At 29.4% G+C, this 21,676-nt stretch overlaps 1 protein-coding gene across 14 annotated transcripts in view; it reads left to right on the top strand.

Moving 5' to 3' along the window:
- The window catches only part of LOC145247387 (trafficking kinesin-binding protein 1-like), a 297,237-nt gene extending 287,800 nt beyond the window's left edge, over positions 1-9,437 (top strand). For 11 of the 14 annotated variants that reach the window (XM_080109082.1, XM_080109079.1, XM_080109080.1 and 8 more), the window contains 2 exons: positions 1,041-1,127; positions 7,145-9,437. In XM_080109082.1, the coding sequence (XP_079965208.1) occupies positions 1,041-1,127; positions 7,145-7,841 (784 nt within the window). In that variant the 3' untranslated portion in view covers positions 7,842-9,437. The remainder of the gene's footprint in view (positions 1-1,040; positions 1,128-7,144) is intronic. The other 3 variants (XM_080109081.1, XM_080109083.1, XM_080109087.1) reach the window with 1 other exon arrangement.
- The last annotated feature ends 12,239 nt before the right edge of the window (positions 9,438-21,676 follow it).

Genomic DNA, 21,676 nt, shown 5'->3' with positions numbered 1-21,676 from the left:
TGATAATTTGAATGTTATTATTTCGATTATTATTCTCATCCTGATGGTTGTATTTATGTTTTGACCGATTCAACCTCCAACCTTCTTCAAGTGCCTTTTTTTCAAACTTAGCAATCTTTCTGCTGAATTAAGGAATCTAGTCAGACTTTTGAACTGAATCGTTTATTTAATCCACTGGGGTAGATTGTTCTCATTCTATCAGCCATGACCTAATTATTCCAAAGTTTAACTAGAGAACTCTCAAGTTTGAAAAAATGTACCCAAAAGAAGTTGGTTACATTAATCAAAATGTGAATACAACAAGACGAGAATAATCAAAATTCTCTTTTTTTGGTCTTTATCTCTGTTATATTAATGTTTGGTAGTAAACATTGGCGTTTATTTTGAATAAATGACTTTTTGCTGCTTGTACAAAATTCATATTCCAAAAACCATGTAAATTGACTAAGCAGTTTTATTTTAATCAATAAAATAAATCTTAAGCAATTAATAGGAATTCATAGGTATTAAAAAATTTGTTTTTTCACAAATTTGAATGATGTTTAGTTATTTCCCTTGTTTCCTGACTGTTTTCTAAATGGCATGAGACTGTTGCATTTCAGTTAGCCATAAAATTTGATTTTCTTATTTAAAAATAATACTACATGATTTTTTATATATAATCTTCAATATTTTATAAATTATATATAATATGTAATATTTTATTTATTATATATATAAAGTTTATTTCTTTTATAATATTTCAAACATCTGCAAAAGGAAACATTTAATTTCACAAATAGAAAACATTGATATACTTTATTTAGACAATCTGATTAAGTTTGATAGATTGATAACAATAAATCATTGACCAAATTTATCTCTTATCAAGATAAATGTACTGTCAAATTTTACACTTTTTACGATTTCCATTTCACTTGAAAATAGCTGTTTTAAAAAATGAACATAGTTACCTCCCTTTGATACACTCTTTATTTCTACTGACAATCCTTAAAGCGCTTTCTTCCCGTGATGATTGGTTAATTATTTTTGTTGTACAGAAAAAGACTGTGGGACAAGATGAGGCAATATAAGCAAGAGGCTAAGAAAGAGAGAGAAAATAGCCAGGGCAAACAAGAACCTGACGTGTGAGTTTCTAGTGCACCCCCTTTGCCAATAAAGTGCAATACTCCAACATTCGTACTAAAGTCATAGCTTCTGTTTTTTTTTTTAATTTTTTGTTCTATTTTTTGTTGTTTTTAATTTGTTTGCTTTATGCTCTTGTAATTTTGTTGATGCTGATCTTCTCATGCTGCCATTTTATTGCCTAAGTTGCTTCTATTGCAGCCTCCTTGTTCTCAAGCTATTTTATCATTATTTTCATTGGATTCCTTAACTTTATGTATAGGAGCAACTATAACGTTTTTCTAAGATTAAACTATGATTGATTTTCATCCTTTTGGTTAGAAGTTGGTAGAGGGTCATCAGAAGATATCTCTCTTTGTCTTTCAATGAAATTGCACTCATGAAATATTCATGTCAGCAGTTTTTTTTTTATGATTTTATTCTTTACTATTTTCTTATTTTCAATGATATTTCTGATTTCTAATATTTACATGTTTCAGCCTATTGTCTCATCTTGTTCACAACATGCCTTTGTTAGTCGTATTCCTTCTGAGGAATTCAAAATGACCCCTTCATTTAATTTCCATGTTCTATATCATTTTGATATCAGTTATTTCCATCAGTTCTTTCGCCAGGAATTCACATTAGAATATTTTAACCATTGAACTACAAGTTTTGAGTTCAATCTTTGATGAAGGAATAAGGAAACAAATTAACTCTTACATGGAATGCAGATAAGAGCTTTTACCCCAGAAATTTAAAGTAAAGGTTCAGTTCAAAATTCCTTCTGGAAGATTACAGAATTCTATTAAATGACAAAACCAATATCAGGAAAACCATCTACAGGTGTAAATTATCAGGATTATCATATCCCTTCATGCATAGAAACTGTTGTTTGTTCATGATATGAGTACACGAATATCATTTGTCATTTTGCTTTTATTGGAGATCAGTCGAAATTATTTTTATGTTATTCCATTTATACTTGTACTTGTTGCCGCTTTCACCCTAGATCAGTTGAGCCAGCTCCATCCAACAAGTTCACCGCATCTTGTATAATGGCTGACCAGGCACGGCAGTCTGAGGCTGTTTCCGTTACGAACCTAAGCCAGTCGTGGTTCCATCGGTGGGAACCTGTAAAAGTAGGGGCCAAGGATCATTTCAGCATCCTGTTTCATCATCCTGATCCAAGTTTTGAGTTGACTATCGCAGTGAGGTGCTGAGTCGATGGTTTCACAAAAGAGGTCATCTGGGTTTCGACAAAGCGCATGACTGAACCAACGAAGGTGTCTGGCAAGGAGGGGTTGTTGAAGGGAACGTATCTTGTAGCATGCCCAGACCATGTTGTTACAGATGAATTGCTGCCAGCGGACACGTAGGATACGCCTTAGGCAATGATGATGGAACACCTCCAGATTGCGACTGTCAATTGCACGCATAAGCCAGGTCTTGCAGCCATAAAGCAAAATAGTGCAGACTAGATCCTGACCTTTGTGTTGAGCCTTATCTCTTTCCATGGCCAGAGCCATAATCGCAGTCAACAGAAGGTGAGATGAGCAATGCTGATGCAGTTGTTGGTATCTTCTTACCCTTGGCCTGTTGTGGTGATGATGGAGCCACGGTATTTAAATAGATTGACCTCTTTGAGGATTTCTGTGTCAAGGACAAGTTATCTTTCAGTTGGAAGGAAACCACATTCAGAAGCTTAGTCTTCATGCCGATCATTAATGTGTAAGATTGCATCTTGTTTATGGCTGATTGTATGTCAGTGAAGCTTCCATCTAGAATAGCGATATCATCACCATAGTCAAGGTCTGAAAATTGGAAACCACGACTGACTGTTATGCTAAAAAAGTTGGCCAAGGCCTTGGATGTGATCCAATTGATGGTATAGTTGAAGAGTGTGAACAAAAGAATGTAGCCTTGGCGAATGCCAGAATAGATACCAAAAAAGCACAATTCCTGACCCTATTTTGTGCAGGTGAAGTGGTAGTAGGCCTTGATAAGGTTGAGCAGTTTTTGTGGGATGCCATCGGCATTCATAACCTTACAAAGGGCTCCACAATAAACAGTAAAAAATAGCAGCAAAGTCAATAAAGCAGATGATAGTTTTCTGCTGGCAGCTCCAGCATTGTTCAAGCACTCTTCGGAGAGTAAATATCTGGTTAATACAACCATGGCCTAGGCGGAATCCGCGTTGGTTGGGCTTTGTAAGTGTGTCTCTTTGTTGAAATTGCTTTAACAAGATGGTGGCAAAGATTTTTGCGCTGATATTGATAAGGTTGATGCCACGATAATTACTGCAAATACATTTATCTCCTTTTTTGAAGAAAGGAAGTAGGACAGTGTTGCTCCGATCTTAAGGAAGGTTTTCGGTTTCCCAAACCCGGGAGATAATTTGGTCTTAAATTGGGACCAGAACATTTGAAGTGTGTTTGAATATTTCAGATGGAAGACCATCTTCACCAGTTGCTTTATTGTTTTTCAACTTTTTGATGACGTCCAGGCCTTCATCAGTTGTAGAAGGGGTGATAATACAATCGTAAACATCAGAAGGGACAACAGTGATCTGGGATGGTTGGTGGGTTTGGTTGAAGTGGTTAAGCAGTGAGGCAAAAATGATCACTCCAGTGTTGCAAGTGTTCATCAAGGTTTGTGATTGTTTACCTTGTGGATTAAAAATTATTTCACTGCTGCCCCCAAAAGGTTTGGTGGTCAGTCGGAGAATGCTGTAAAGTTTCTTTGTATCACCTACTGATAAAGCTTGCTCCATCTCTTCAGCCATTTTTTGCCAGTAGGAGTTTCGGTCAGCTCTCATGGAGCAGGCAGTTTTGCAGCATAGTTGGCAGAAGGCATCAGAGTTGAAACATCGAGCTTGTTTTGTTCAGCTTGCGATCTCAATTGTGTGGCCTGATATCCAATCTTTGGCATGTCTTTTGGTGGTACCAAGAGTCTGGTGTGCTACTTCTTTGATATTGTTTTTGAATGATTGCTACATAGCTTCGACATTTGTGTCAGTTGGTTGAAGTGCTTCAAGAGGGTCAAAACAATTGGATAGATTAATTTGAAAGGTATTTCAAGTACCTTTGCATTTGAGCTGGGATATATCATATTTCAATAGCCGATGAGTCTTCTGATTTGCCTTTAGTCAGAGGCGTAGTTTTGCATGCACCATGACATAATCAGAACCATTGTCATTGCCGGTTTCTGCCCTGCGATAGACATTGTCCATTTGAACAGCAATTCTATTTATATGACACCTTAAGACATTAATTTTATATCAGTTTGGATGTTTAGAGAATTTGATTTTTTGCTGAGCATGCAACATCATCATCATCACCATCCTCATAACCAATGATCTTTCTACTTCCTTTACAGCAACCAGCACTGACAGATATAAAGCACCAGGTCATACCACAGGTTTTGAACATAAGTTAATCACTGATCCATGAATTAAAATTCCAGTAATGTTAGAATAAAAATAGGTTACGTGAAATAAGAAAAACTGGATGTAATAGATTAAAAGTGTTCTGGAATTTAAATTCACATCAAAATAAAAATTCATATGCTTGCTTCAAAGCAAAATTTTCCTTTTTTTTTTTTTTTTTTATCAAATGTAACCTAAGCATTGAATGAGTTAACAGTATTTCTTTTTGTTGGTTTTAAGACTTTTGTTTTTAATGATAAACTTATAAAATGTTTTTTAACGTCTGTAGTTTCTGTGGTTTCAAACTAAACCAGTTCTTTTGGTTGTTTTGTCGTTGATGTATATTTCTTTTGCCCTTATTTTTTGCATGTGAAATTTTTTATTTAATTTGCATTTGCCCTCTATGCAGTAATCCTTCAGCCTTTTTATTTTATGTTTATATTTTTAAAATACAGTTTTAATCATTATGAAAGAAACAGAATAAAGTGGCATTGATCCTAAATGGGCTGAACTGGTTTCCTCTAAAAGAAGTATCTAGAAAATATTAAAATGTAACCATGGTTGATAGGATAAGAACAATTTTCCTCCATGGATTAAATTAAGGATTTAGTTTAGAATTCTGTATAGATTCTTTGAGCTAGACATAAAGATTCCTCAAGTTTGAAAAAAATGCATCTGAAGAAGGTTGGGGTTTACATTGAAGAAAAGATTGTGAAAATAACAATTAATGTCTAAATAATAGAAATAATAAAAATGAATCTTCATCAGCAAAAGTTCAAAATGTAATTTTCTTTTATGAATTTCTTTTTTTTTTGGTAATGATTGTAAAAATCACAACGATGACCTATTGAAACACAATTTCATCTTTACATCTGAAAAGTAAAATGAAGACAGTTTTAAATGTAAACAAAATCTGTGACACTTTTTGCTAACTATTCTACATTGCTTTCAACATCAGTCTGTATAATTTACTGTTAATAATAATATCGCTTTTTGAAATAATATCAGTAAATACTATTAAGAAGAAAAATGGCTTTCTTTTTCTGTAAAAATAGTTGCCATTGACATTTAGATAAAATATTTATTTTAAAATTTCATTTTCTTTTTTAAACAAAGAAATATTTTCTATTTTATTGCCATAAAAATAATTATCAGCTAAATATTCTTCAAATCAAAGACGAATGTCACTTTTTTAAATGTATTTAAAATTGTACAGTATTAGTGAAAACATGATTTGATTTTGGAGCAGTTCATTTTAAAGTTTTAACATCAGATTGATATCAAACTATCGATTGGATGATTTCATTTTTTTAAATGTATATGAAAAGTGATAAGACATATAAACATAAAATTACCATAGCATATTATTATATCGTTCAATAAACTCTATCCACTTGAATAACAAATCTTTCACTATTCACGATCTGTAAATGTGCTTTTCATCTTATTGTTTAGCACTTTTCTCTCTTACTATTTACTGTTCATATTGTTGAAACATAGTAATTCTACATCGCCTTTTATTGAAAGTTCATGATTAGCCTAATGAATATCTTTGCTGACTATGGAATTGGTTATTTCCAGTTTAAAATTTTATTGGATCTGCGAAAGATGTAAACCACTAATATTCCCACCTTTCCAGTTATAGGTAAAACAACAATTTGTGTTCAGTTTAATGTAGTTAGGATCTCCTTTAATCCCCACAGTTCACTCACTTTGTTGATCAAACCTGCTAGTCATACTTCTGTAGTCGTAGTGGTGATGTGGCAGTTAAAGTTTCTATCTTCTACTCTTTTCTTTTTTTTTTTTAACTTGGTTTTAACTTGTGTTAGGTGGATAGTGAAGCAACACCATGATGATCAGTAATGGTGGAACTTAGGTAAGATTTAATTATATATGAAGACGACTCAACAAGAACTTATTTACATTAGATTTGAAAACAACCATGTTATAGTCAGCTGGGAAGCAGCATTACAGCATTTTGCTCTACAGGCAGACAGTTTTAAGAAAGAAACTTTGCTCATGGAATTTTCATTTAGTTTTTAAGCAGAGATAGAAAGTGAAGGAAATTGTTGACAGTTGTTGGAGCTAGATGAGTTATTTTGTAAATGTTGTCTCTGTCTTTTTTTTTTTTTTTTCAATAGCAGGTCTTATAAGAATTATGAATAAAAAAATGTCACAAATGCTCTTCGGGATTTTCTTTCTTCTTCATAGTGTACAAGTATCTTCTTTATGATATACACATAAAATAGCCCCTCACTCATGAAGGAAGGAAGCAGATATCCAAAATCCAACTTTGTGTAAAATGAAAAGTCTTTGCTGCCCATTTGCCATGTCAGATTTTTGCAGCTTCCTATCTCTGACATAACCAGAGAGACTCATTTACAATTGGAAAATTTTGACTTAATTTTAACTTTATGTGCAAATTTACCATTCTATGTATTTACCCTATTTTCATACATTCATATATTATTACACTATTGTATACAACAAATTGTTTACAATAGTTGTTTCAGCATGAAATAAAACAAAAAAAAGGGTTGATTAGTCATAAAGCAGAAGACCTTCTTTTACAATTCATCGTTATATAATCTTCTTTTTTTTTCTTTTTTCTAGGCCTTCCATCCCTGGTTCTAGGAAAGCAAACACCAAACATACTGCTGATACAACTACATTTAGCATGTCTTTGGGCCTGGCAGCCATCCTAAATGAACGGGGACTTACAGAGTCTTGGAAATTTGGTCGGAGACACAAGGGTAACTCTTTGAGTCCTGGCGGTGATGGAGCAACCAGTGACGATTCCATTTGCGGATCTGGCATTTATACACGTTCCGGTAGCTCCAGCAGTGACGTAACACCGACTCATACCATTCGGAAAAAGTGTCTTGACAAAAAGGATACCAATGCTAACAGCACTGGCAGTGCCACGCCTACCACTGACACAACGCCGGCAGAGAGCCCAGCCAAAACACAATCAGTTGGGGCTTCGTTTTTGAACACTTTGAAATCAAGGGGCTTCTCAATCTATGGTATTTTATCGTCGCCATCATCGGACAATAATAATCAATCAGGGGACAGTACTGCTGCTGATTCATTATCAGATAGTTCAGCTGCATGCGACACCCTGTCTACATCAAAGACATCTTGTGTGGATGCTGGGAGTACGACGACGATGACTTTTTCAGCAGGGGCTGCTCAAGAGGAAAACAATCAAAATAACAATAGTAACTCTAATGATACTTCAAACAAAGTTTTTGATGAGTCTGGTGTTCTTGGAACCATTACTTCATTAAGGCAAGGGGGAATCCTATAATGATCATAGACTAAGAAATGTGTGTGTATGTGTGTGCATATATATATATATATATATATATATATATATATATATATATATATGAATTGTTCCTTGAATAAGACTCTGATAAAATGATTAAAAATTTCAACATGATTTAAGCTGTTATAAACAATCGCTCACTGTTTTACGAGAAGAAATGGCTTCATTGAACTGATAAAATTGAATGAGTTGAAAATAATTAACTTCAGTGAAGCAATTTTTTTTTCTAGCACAGCGTGTAAGAGAAATTGTTTAAAATGAGCCTTTTCCGTTTTGTCATTTTTAATCCGATATAATTATAAACATTTATATGCATTTTAGGTGAGAATGTTATGAATTGAATTGTGGTGGAAGCCAGGGTGGAGAAGTGAATTTATTTATTTTTTTTCTTTTGGCTTCAAAACAAGAACATTTAGACATGACTTGTATTTTGAATAGAAATCAAAAATAGTTTTTTAGGATTTTTTTTCTCTTGTAAAAAGGAAAGCAAACACATTGTACATGGAATTGGCTAATAATTCAAGCTTTTTCTTTTTTGTGTTTTTACTCAAACCTTGCCTCGTCTCCATTGGTCTGCATTTTATTAAAAGAAAATATTTCTAACGAGTAAAAAATCTAAGTAGTAGAAAAGAAATTAGTCCAGACTCCCCCCCAGCCTACCCCCAAAATGAGCACTACTAACAACACTTGAAAACCAAAAGGGGTGTGGGTGATGATAATGAGCTAAAATGGTAATGTTTGGACAACTGGGTATGTTAGCTGACGTCGATCATGTACACACATACATTATAAAAGAGCTTATTTATCTCTTTTCTGTCAATATCATTCTCTTATTTCAGATTTTGTCATCTGTCAACTGATATATTCTGAAAAAAGTACCAACAAAATCTCTCACAAGTCAATTGATATTTTTTCCTCATACTTTTTTTTATGATTTTCTATTTTCTCCATTGAATATCATGCAAGTTTAGTTTTCAAATGCTAGATTATATACTATTTTCCCTTAGGACTCTTCAAAAAAATTGTCTGTTGAAATGAAGTACTTTTCTGTTATCTGAGAACTATTAGAAAATTCATCTTAATCCTTAACAATGTTAAGTTTCTTTGCAGAGTTAGGGTAAACAGTTTTATCAGCTCTCAGATAATGTTGAGAAAAAAAAACAAAACCATATATCTTTGTTTATTTAAAAGATTTAAAAGGATTTTTAATTCTTTTGTACACAATTTCTTCATTGATAATTTTTAATGTGAAGAGTGTATTGATACTGCATTTGCAGACATTAATTTTTTTTTTTAATCTCTGCACAGAGGGCGGGGCATGAATGTCGTAATAGGTAACTTACTGGTTGAGCCAAGTTCTAATCCAGTCGGATCCATTGCATTTACTTGTATGTATGAAAGGTATAAACCCAACCTTCTCATGGCTAAATTAATGTGTATCCAATTAATTACAATAGGTATTTTTTGGGCATTAAAAAAAATCCCTTAAATAGTTGATATGTGATAAAACAAATAAACCAAACTCTGTGCAGAATTCCTTCCATTCTCAAGAAATTAATAAATAATGAAGAATTTTGTTTTGTTCTTTTGTTTATCATTATAGTTTTGTTGTAGACCAGTTTTAGAAACATTCATCTCTTCTCAGACACTAACATTCTATGATGCAGATTCATGAAAATCTAAAAAATAAATACTCTTAAAATAGTATATAAGTGGCAAAAACAATCTACATTATGTTTCTGATATTGACCTTTAAAATGTCTGATAACTTGTTATCAGTCACTATTGAAAAATAGGTTTACAATTTGTTAGGATTGTTAATAACCTGGGTTGCCATTTGGTTCTCACAACTGCTGACTTCTACAAAGTGCTAACACTTATATTAAAAAAAAAAAAAAATGGGGTTAATTCGGTTGTAGTACACAAGAAGAACAGCTTTCTGTTCCTTTTAAGCAACTAACACTAACATAAATGTTAGCATTCTGTAGAAGGCAACATCTGGTTATACCAAATGGCAACTAAGGGCAATAACCACAAAATTAACACGCCTCTTATTCTATCAAATTCCAGTAGTATTATCTTGACTTTGTTTGCAAATTACCCCCGTGACTTGTTAGATGTATTTTGATTACTTTGTAAATATTTGATTGAAATTTTCTTTTTATAAAATAAATAATGCAATATTTTTCATTCTACATTGCATTAAAACCGGTGAGGTTTCTAAAATTTAGAAACAGTAATTTTATCCCCCTTGTATGATAGATTTTTGTGATATTTTTTCTTTTTTTTTTTTATCCAACACATTCATACAGTGAGTTTTATCATTTATTTTCACAAAAAATATAATGAATATGTTGTTACTTAAGCTTTAGATTCTTTTTATTGTTGATTTTTTTAATTTTAAAATCACTTTCAATTCCACATTCATTTTGAAGATATGTCGCCTCCCCTTTTAACAAAAAAAAAAAAAAAAATTATTTCACTCTTTGTATTTTTTCTCTAAAAATTACTTTTATTATTTTTACTATTTAGGAACAACTTTTATTTCATCTGTTTATAATTTCTGATTGAATTAAAGAAACATCTATAAACAAGACAAAAATTGAAAATGAACATTTTCCATTGATTTAGGGGTAAAAATTAACCATGGTATTTGACTTTTAATAAATTTAATATTAATATATATGTGACTTTATTTAATTTAAGTCTGATATTATCCATCAGTTGAAAAGTTTCAAAATTAGTTTAATAATTTAAAGTAAACATATTAGACACAATCTATTAATAATAGATTAAAATAGCTGACAGAAACTTTGAAATTCAAAATTCAAAATATTCATCTTTGAATTAAAGTTTAAAGACGAAGCTCAAGTTTTGTAGTTTATGTTCCTAAACCAAAAAAAACATTAATTTTTGCATGTGCCTCTGCCATAACAAAGAATTGAAAGTTGTCTTAAAGTAAGGTTTTAAGTTGAATGTATATTTTATAAAATTCCATCATTTTGAAGGCAAATCATATTTGTATAAATTATCCTGATGAAAATGATTTAACTTTAGATATTTTGTTAAGATAAAATTCCTGTTTTTATTGATCTCCGATATGAATTTGAATTAAATGTTTCAAGGTTGTCAGTATGAAAGAAAATGCGTGTTGAACATAAAAGCAAGAATTAAAGACAACAAAAGTATTTTAGTTCTTACCTCCAAAAGTTTGGTTTGTATTTTTAAGCATTTGGCAAAATTCATGTTGCTATTTTTAACTAAAATGCGTTTGAATCATCTTGGGATTAAACCCTTAAGGATTAAAACACAAAGTATGAAAAATAAGCTTTATTACAATTAATCTCTAAAAGTCTAAATACAGACCTTCTTCTTCTTCTTCTTCTTCTTCTTCTTCTTCTTCTTCTTCTAAAACACATTAAATGGAGAAGATTCTGCTTTTATAATTCTGAAGATTCATTGTAATAAAGCTTATTTTTCTTTTTTTTTTTTTTTTTTTTTTTTTTTTTTTTTTTTTTTTTTTTACCTTAAGGGTTGAATCCTGAGATGATACAAATCCATTTTTTTTAAATCCTGATGAAAATGATTCAGTTAAGATTTCTTGTAAGAATGTGGAAGCTATTATTAGAACATTCTCCACGTATCAGATGAGCTGTTCTAAGGTTATTCCTTCCCTAAATAATATTTTTGTATGATAAAAAATTGTTCAAGCCAAACATTAATAATATTAATCAGAAGAAAAATCATTTTTCCTATTTTAGTTAATTTTATGTTTCAAGATTTTCACTTTTTCTTCTTACAAAATTGTATTTTTATTTAAAGTTATTTTGTAAAATAAGTATAAATCCAACAAAAATAGCTGGAAATTTCTCTTTTAAAACTGACAAAATAAAAAAATTGAAAACTTGTATTTTTTTTCTAAATCTTTAAATAAAACAAAGGAATTAAAATTGGTATTATTATAATAATATAGTAACAGTAATAAGTCTAATACTGATTATAATTGTTTTAGTATTTATTTCTATATATAATTCATTATATACCATGAAAGTATATATTAGAATATAACATGTTAGTATATATTAGAATATGACATGTTAGTGGAATAAAATTAAACTTAAAAGTATAAAATACTTCATTTTACATAAGAGAAAAAGTTTTTTATTTTGTTTTTAATTATAATTTAAATCAATCCCCTTAAGTGTGAACACTTAGTTTTCACATAAAATATATTTTTTTAACTGGCTTATTCAATTTTTAAAAGGGAGTTCAGTTTGTTCTAACCTCCTTGAAGTTGATATTTCTCAAAGACTCGTTTCTCACCTAATATTTTTGTATTTTAATATTTTGAAAACATCAAGTTACTAAACACTAAATTCTTAAATTCTGAAAGGCAATTGTGAAAAATTTATCTGTTTAGTTTTGGGGAAGTGGGTGGAGTGCTATGTAAGTTACAAAAATCATCTCTTTGCTCAAAATTCTGGGTTTATTTCGAGTAAGTGCCATCTATGTTCTACTTGCGTAGAAAAGTAAACATCTTGGTGAAAAATTGAACCAAAGAAATCTTTGGATTATTATCAAGTATGCACCAAATTATCATATATATATATATATATATATATATATATATATGATAATTTGGTGCATATTTGATTATAATCCAAAGATTTCTTTTTAAAAAATTGAATAGAAAAATTTATTCCAAATAAATATTTTTGGTGAATCAGATTTAATAGGGTAATGAGAATTAAACAAAAATTATTGGTTGGTTAGATTTTGTCATATTAAAGAATATTTGAATCTGATTTAAATCTTACTTGAATTATTTGAAATTGAAAGTTTTCTTTGTATTTGAAAAGAAAAACAAAGTTTATGACATTAGAGTTTAGTTAAAATTATGAGAAAGATGTTTCACTTCATCACATAATTTAAAATGTTTAGGCTTTTTCACATTTTCAAAGCAATAATGTTAATGGATTATTATTTAAGTTTTTTTAAATTAAAACTAAAATACTGTATTATAGCTATTTCAAACACTGTGTCATAAATGAACCTTTCCTTTTCTATAAAGAAATTAAGAAAGTTTCGTTATAATGCCATGTTTAATGTAATGCTTAATACAATGTCCTAATTTGATTGCCAATGGCTGCTTTGTAAATATGACTTGATGCTAATTTGTGGATGGTAGATGTATGAGATTTCAGCCTTGCCAAAATTAAAGACAAAGGAAGATAGAGATGCCTTATTTGTCAATATAAGAATACAGACGTAGACTATCGCATCAACTAAGCCAAAATCAAATCTATTTGGATCTATTTCATTCATTTACTCTACAATACCATTAAGAAAGGTATGAACTCAATTCTTCAATTCTTTGTGTTTGATGAATTGTTTAAATTTAATCTTTTCTAGTATTATTTCAGCATAAAATGAACCAAAATGGATCAGTATGCTATTAAAATAGACAAATCAATCAAAATAAGAAAATAAAATGAATCATAATTAAGATTAAAATTTGATGTCAAATAATAATTCACTGTTAAAAATAGAATTGCATTTTGAAGAAATGAAACCAGAAAAATAGTGTTAAAATATTTTTGTTGTTAGTTTAATATGGAATCTTTTTCAGAATTGTATGTTTGTACTGAAGTATTGTTACCCCCGCCCCCTTTTCCTTCTCTTTACATATTCTTCTTCTCTTCAAAACATGTTATAATATCTTCTGCAAAACATATTAAAATATCCAACATAAGTCAAGATAGCATCAATTTCAGACAAAGCAATAACAGTCTCTGGGGAGCTTTAATAGATTTGCCTTTGCCTTGTTTTCTGTACATAAAGTTTCTTAGCGCCTCTTACCAAACTGTATTTTCTACATTTTTTATCTTCTTTCCAACTTATCCATACCATGATTCCAGTTGAATGGAACCTTGTCATTTTAGAATTTGATATTTTATTTTACCAAATTTAGATATTTGCTTTTTTTTTTCTGTTTATCTGTGTGTAAAAAAAAAAAAAAAAAAAAAAAAAAAGAAACATTAAGAACGGTTACCTGGTTGGCAAATAAATCTAGCAACATTGATTTGGTTTCTTTTCTCCATGACAAGTTTTAGAAGTATAAAATAGCATATAAAAATTACAGTTTTGATCTGCTTTAATTTAAAGTTCTCTCTTTCTCTCTAAACTTTATGACTTTAGATTTTTTTTAGTTCTAATAAAGTTATAATAATGGTAGTATATGATTATCCTAATAATAGACACCATTGCTGACTATGAAACCAGTTATGCCAAGTTTAAATCCTGTCAGATCTATTGCAAACATTTATACACTTATCCTGTTGGAAAAGTTGTGAACCTGCATTTTCCCTAAGCTATGACTAAAATAGCAATTTGTGTTCCATTAATTGTATTTAATGAATTGTTTTCAATAGATATTAAATAACACCAAACTGATTCACCGTTAAACAGACAAACCAAACAAAAAATGACTCTACCTTCCATTTTTGTTGCAATTATATAAAGTTTTGATTTGAAAACAATGCAATAATATTTTGTGTACTGCATCTGTATCCAAATAGTAAACCAACTTAATTGACTGTTGCCAAACAAATTAAAGTTGTAAATCAACATGCAATAAAAAGATGTTAGGTTAGTTTTTTTTTTTTTTCTTTTTTTTAATAGCAACTTTTTTTATAAAAATATATTTTTCATATATTTCTCATTAGCAAATAACTATAGCAGCATTGGTTTCTTTCCTCCATGACAATTTTTTTACCATTCTATATATAAGAATAATAGTTTTGATCTTCTTTGAAAATCTCTTTTTTCTTCCTCAGATAATTAAAAATTAAATTCTTTATAATTTCTTTATGTCCACTATTCATATTTTAATGGAATCTTATTTCTGTATATGTTCAGTTATAGTAAAAGTCTGACAATGTCAGACCGTCTTCATTCAGGGAACTCATCTAATGTTGAGTAAATACCAACTTGTCACTTTAGAGCAAACGACAACATCCTATGATTCCCCAACAAAATAATAAAATAGATTTGTATCATAATCTTAACAAATGTAACTCATCTAATCAATGAGTTGCATTTGAAAATAAATATTTTTAAACACAACAAAGTAACATATTATTCAAATCATTATTTTTATTATTTTTCCTTCATCTAATTTTTTTTGTTTTAACCCATATTTCTCATTGCTCTGGGTTAGGTGGGGAGGGTGGAGTTATTTTTATTTTTTATATTTTTTCTGCAAGCCAGATCACATATCAGATCAGTAAACTAAATAAATAAAAAACAAAAATGCTGTATTGCTTTCATCAGGATCTCTATGTAACTAAGATCATCAGCACATAACATCTGTTCTTGCTATGCCATTGTGTTATAAGAATATTGGAACCGAATTTGTTATCAATTGTATTTATTGATTTTATATTGGTCAAATCTTAGACAATTTGACAAAGTAAGCTAAACATTTCTTTTTTATATTTTCTGAAATCCAACATTAATAGCATGTTTGATATATCTTCATTTTATATCTTGACCCATGAATTCTCTTGTGCTAATTCTGTAAAAGAATCATTACTTGTTGAGTATGTAGTTGAGAAGATGCACCTAATAGAATTGAATTTTAGATGAAGCTGAGAAACTCAACGCTTGCTTTAAGAAAAATACATTGAAACTCGTATGTGAATTCAATTTCTATATAATATCAAGAACATTTTTTGAAAATAATTACAATGTGATAATCAAATTTGAAAATCATGAACTAATAACCAATCCAAAATATGCTTTTTTTTCTTTCCATATAAAAGCTTTATTAGAACAATTATAAAACAAAGAAAAATTTTAATTTTATCTTTCACATTTTTAAAAAAATTTTCGCACTGATCTCTGCTCTTTCTGCAATGTTTTTTTTTCATTGCTGCTGATAGCTTCATGCAAAGGTATTCTCTGCACATAAAACTAAGTTCTTTTCACAGTCCTTCCCTGACCTGCTTATAAAAGCACACTGCCAATGCCTATTCACCAAACTAAGCTTTATGATTTTAGATTTTTTAAAGTTCAAGGTAGTATATGATTAGCCTAGTAAACACCATTGCTGACTATGAAATCGGTTATGCCAAGTTCAAATCCTGTCAGATCTATTGCAAACGTTTATACACTCATCCTGTTGAACTTGCAATTTCCCTAAGTTACGTCTAAAATAACATTTTGTGTTTTATTAATTGTATCTAAAGACTTGTTTTCAATATTAAATAAAGCAAAACTGATTGATTTGCTATCAGACAAACTAAACCAAAAACCAAATTGTAATTATACCTTTTTTATTTTAAATCTTTCATCTTTAAAAACTTGATCCCCCCCCCTCTTGATTTAAACTATCAAAAATACACTTTATAAATCGATTATAAATTTTGAAATGTAATATACAAATTTGTCTTCATTTAAAATTATGAAAGAAATTTTCAGATATTTAAATTCTCATTTTAGATAAAATCCCTTTACAACTTGGCTTGTTATTCTGTAAGAGCAACACCCATCTCCTTTGATTCAATTATTTCTGCTCCCTACGAAGGGAGGTGGAGTGGTGTAATGCTTATTGATGCAGGCTATAGAATCGACAAGTGGAGTTTTATTGCTATCTCTTCCATCAGATCCATTGCTTATAGCTACCAGTGATGGAAGGTATGAATCCCTACTCTAACTTTGCATAAAATTGCATATTTTTCCCCAGAATAGATGAATCATAAGTCAGATTTAAATAACCTACAGGGAGAGGGGTATAATAAACTAAACCTTCCTCCATCTTTGTGTAACTTTTTTGAATATCTTTATCTCATCATCCCTTTCGAATTCCAATGAAGGAGATTTTTTGGTTTAGAGAATATTCTCTTTGGATGACCATCATCCACCGTATGGATAAAAATGATGCTTTCTTTCTTTTAGCAATGCAGTGACCCTTGCTTTCCTTCTGCCTGAAGCCTGAAGCTAACTGTGTTAATTACTTATATAGTACAATTTGATTGGTTGGTAATCATTTTCTGAACAGTGTCTTATTGAAGACGTCAACCATAATTTATGGAAGATTATCAAATGTAAATTTTTCAGAACATTTGATCAATTTAGCAGTTTATTATAATTGAAAGTCATAAATAAATCAAACTAATTAGTTCTTCATAAAGGTAAGAAAAACAATCTTTCTTGTTTCTAAATGAAAATTTTTTTCCTCAATAAGTCTTAATGCTTTAGTAAAGTATTGATCTCCTATAGTTAAAACCTTAGATAATTAATAAATCAATTAGTTAACACATAAAATGTTTTTTTTTAAATGAATATTGATTAACCAAATCACACAATACACTGTTTGGAAATGATTACTGTTAACCCAAATTTTTTAATGAGGTTTATAACACCCATACAAATTTCGAACTTTCGGCGCCCCCCCCCCCTCTGCAGAAAGGGTTGAACACATCAGTTTTTGATGAATGGTTTGTGTAATTTAGCTTTTTTTTTTTTCGTCTATCAACAATAAAATTGAAAGAAAAAAAATGTTTTTGCCTTGCATTAGTTCTAATGTGTCTAATGATTGACACAAAATCTACAACTCCGATTCCTAGAGGTGTACTGTCTCAGACTTGCGTTATCATTTTTTTTTAATTGGTTGTCACTTTCACTAATAAAAGACATCATAAAATAAAATGCATCAAGTTTAGCATTTTGACTATAAAATATATCCTGAAAACATAAACATATCCAAATAAAAAAAATAATAATAATAAATTATCTTTAACATAAAATTAATCTGGATCATATTTATCGTTTTCTTGTACATTTAACCTAAAAAAAAAAAAAACAACATAAAACAAGACATTTATAATATTAATTCTTTTGTAATATAGAATAGCCCTTATGAGTTGAATTTGTTTATCAACTCTAAAAGACCAAAAACTCACCACTCCATTATTCCAACATTTCTAGGTTTTCAAACTTTCTGGAAATACTTTTTAACTAGATTAAGTGCATAAAAAAGCCAAAATCTCTACACTTCTCAAATTGTGCTCTCAAATCATGTATCAAAATTGCAATAGGTTCATGACATTTTTTAAGGCTTTTTAGCACATATTTTTGAGATAATTCTATTTTCTTTGAACCTTCATAATTTTGCAAAATAGTCTTTATATCGCTTTTCAGCCATACAAATTTCTGTTTTCATTCTGTCACTTCACAGAAACCAAAAATGTCTGTTTTATTTCTATCATTAGTATTTTTCCCCCATTAATTTGTTGACATTTCTTCAATAAAATTTTCACTTGAAACCGTAAAACGTTTTTTTTTTTGCTTAGGAAATAAATTCTATTTTTAGTAGTAATGATAATTTCAACAATATTTTAATAGAAGAAGAATAAATCAAAAGTTTTTATTTTATTACTATTATTTTAGGTTACCTAATTCTTTACTATTTAAATTTATTAGGAATCAGAAGTCAGTTCTGATTCCAGTAATCCAAGAACTACCTCTAACTTTCTGCAAGAGGGGGAATTTGTTTCTCTTGGATTATTCCTGATTTTTGTTTGGAATCCATGTGCAAAATGAAGTTCAAATAATTATATGCTGCCAATTTTGCTTGTTTCTTTTATTTCCAATCCTGCAGCTCTGCTCTTTCTTGTTTCTATTGAAGATCAGTTGTTCACATGCAAATGAAAAATATTTTCTTTATAATTAAAAAAAAAAATGTCAGTCATAGAAATGTAGGTTTTGTTAAAAATAAATAAATAAAAATAACCTTGTGAAAATATAAATGTAACAAAATGGCATTAAATTTGTAAAATTATCAACATGTTATTTGTTAGTATTTCTTAATATTCAATGGTAACGAAATGTACTATTTTTTTTGCTATACATAGAGATGTATTGATAAAAAAGAGACCGTCTGTTTGAGAACGGTTTTTACTTTAAAATTTTGGAAATTAACAAGCTTTGTTTATCAGAACACTATTACTCATTATATTTTAGGTTAGACCTCTCCTTTTTTTTTTTAATTTGTTTTCACAATTTTTATTAATGTATAAGAAAGAGAAACTGATTTTCATAGTTGTATGTAATTTTTTTTATTATAAATAATCAAATAAAATTTTGGGAATGTTTTTTTTTTTTTTTTTGAAAATACTTTTAAATAGTTTATATTTATGGGAATATTTTTAAATAATATAATGATGTTCAAACTAATGAAATTAAAATATTTGGACAAATTCTAAGCAAGCAAAAATGGGGGACTGTTTTCTGACTAAACACAGTTTGTCAATTTCAGATTTAAAAATCAGAAGCCATTACCAAGTAAACTATTTCTCTTTTACCGGTGTTTTTGATATTTTATTTTTAAATATTGTTTTTAATTTGAACTAATTATTATGAATAGCAAATTCAGCTTGATATCCATGTTCTATCCCCCCAGATAGTTTATCAGTTAAATTAATAATGAAAAAAAATGTTTTACTAATTTTTTATTAAACAAATCTATTTAATTCAGAAGTAGATGTAAAATGACTTTCACTTGAAAGAAGTTATTAACCCACCTCTCCTCCTTCCCTTAACTTGGAGAAGGAAAACTCATTCTTTGCTTATTCTAGCATTGTTTTCAATCATGGACTTCTCCTTGCTCTGGACATAAGCAATAGCGGATCAGAAGTACAGCTGGGAGTTATGTCTTGTTTCATCATAAAATTCTCATTGTGTAGACCTTCTTTCAGTAACTGTCCATCGTTTCTCAAAACAAAATGGCTGGCAGCATTTAGTTTATGAATATATTTCTGTGAAAAATCAAGAAAAGTTATCATTTACACTGTAATTTTATTAACTAATATATTAAACTTATAAATAAATAAATCTCTGTCGAATTCCTGTGTAGTGATTTATGTCTTGTATGAATGTTTTGTCTTCAATTTCTTTTTTTTAAATTTGGACAATTTTATTTGTAACAATTTAAGCAGCAAAGAAACGTTTTGATTGGCTGCTCGACAAATACCACTGACCTCATTATAAATCTATAAATAGATGCAAGTATTATGTATCCTGTGTGCTTGCTTTTATTTGCATTTTCTTTTCTATTCTGTATTCCTCTTTAATTTTACTCCTAATCAGTGATACTAGAGATAAACCTGACTTTTAGACTAGATTACTAAATCTCATTCTAAGACATTAGTCCATTTCAAACTATTTTTATTCGACATTCAACTCATTGGGTTTTTTTAATATCTTTCTATAGTGTTTTTAAAGCTGTGTACACACTTCTAAAAATAGCCAATAAAACTTATTTATATATTTGCATAATCTTGACAATGTAAATAAGTAAAAAATAATCCCTTAATTCACTTTTAGGTAAACAGGTTTTATCAAAACTCTAATGAGTAGTATTCGGAAGAGACAATTTAGTTAAATGAACTGGCTTTTATTAGCTGTTTTATTTTAATGTTGTACCAATCAACATTTATGTATAAATTGTTATTGAAATCATGACTTTTTTTTTTTTATCATTTTATTTTTAAAAATCACATTTTACAAAATCGTTTTTTGTTTTTCCATTAAAGAGTTTGTGAAACATTTTAAACTTTTTGTTCAAGGTAATCTACACTAATCGATAATATTGCTGCCAATGCAATTTCACATATTTGATCTCAAACTGTATGACATTGAAGCAAGTAGAATCTTGTTAAATCTGTTAGCTGCTGTTTTTTTTTTGGGGGGGGGGCTAAATTATGTGACTGAATTAGTTTATATCTGTATATAAGGATTGGGGAACAAAAAGAAACTTTAGCATTTTCAACTTCTAAAAAAATTATTTGATGTTCAAGTAACAAATTTTTGCTTAGTAAAAATGCATTACAATGCACATATATATATATATATCGTAAAATGTATTTGTGTATAGAAAAAAATTATCAGTATGCTCAGTTATATATATATATATATATATATAAGCACATATATTTCGAATAACTGAATACATTAGTTCAATTGTCTATCAATACCTGCAATTTATTGAAATACTGGAAATTCAGCCTGTAGGGCCAAAAATATTAAGTGTGACTACTCTTCATCAACTGAAGAGCTGTCACACTTGATATTTTTTAGCTTATAAGCTGGTTATGGTTTTTCTGTTGTTGATGGACAATTAAACTAAATTATGTTAATTTCTCTGTTTGAATAGAGATGTACAAAATGTTCGAATTGGATACTCTTAATTATAAATATTTTAACTATTTCTATGCACAGCTCAGCGATTATTTTTTATTCAAACATGTTATTGAAAAATCATCTAATCAATTTTTGTTATGTAAACTTTACTGTTTGGGATGAAATATTTTTTTAATACTTATTTCTCATAAGGAAGTAGTCCCCCACGGCCACCGAACCATCTTAAACTTTGCATTTCTATAAACATATGAATGTGATTTAATCAAATAAAATTGTTCTGTGTAAACAATTTTATTTGATTAAAACTAATGAACAGCAACAAAATTGTTGAAGATTTTTAAGTTTTCAACATTTTGTTTCATTTTGATAGGTTTTTGAATGGCTTAAAGGTGGTTTAAAATGGAATTGAAAATATTAGGTTTTTAAGAACTTTTTATCATTAAAGGAGAAGGGTTATATGATTGGTGCAATGGATATTAGTGAGGACTATGAAATCAGCTATGTCAAGTTAAAATCCTATTAGGAAAAGGGATAAACTCTCAATTTCCTCTCAGTAAAATAGCAAGTTGTCTTCAATAAATGTTATGCAATAAATCGTTTTCAATAAATGT

This window comes from Euprymna scolopes, chromosome 25 (assembly GCF_053919585.1).
Source record: "Euprymna scolopes isolate OS-2025 chromosome 25, ASM5391958v1, whole genome shotgun sequence".
Classification (NCBI taxonomy): Eukaryota; Metazoa; Mollusca; class Cephalopoda; order Sepiida; family Sepiolidae; genus Euprymna; species Euprymna scolopes.
The sequence above is the reverse complement of the archived record's forward strand: the minus strand, read 5'-3'. Positions and strand labels throughout refer to the sequence as shown.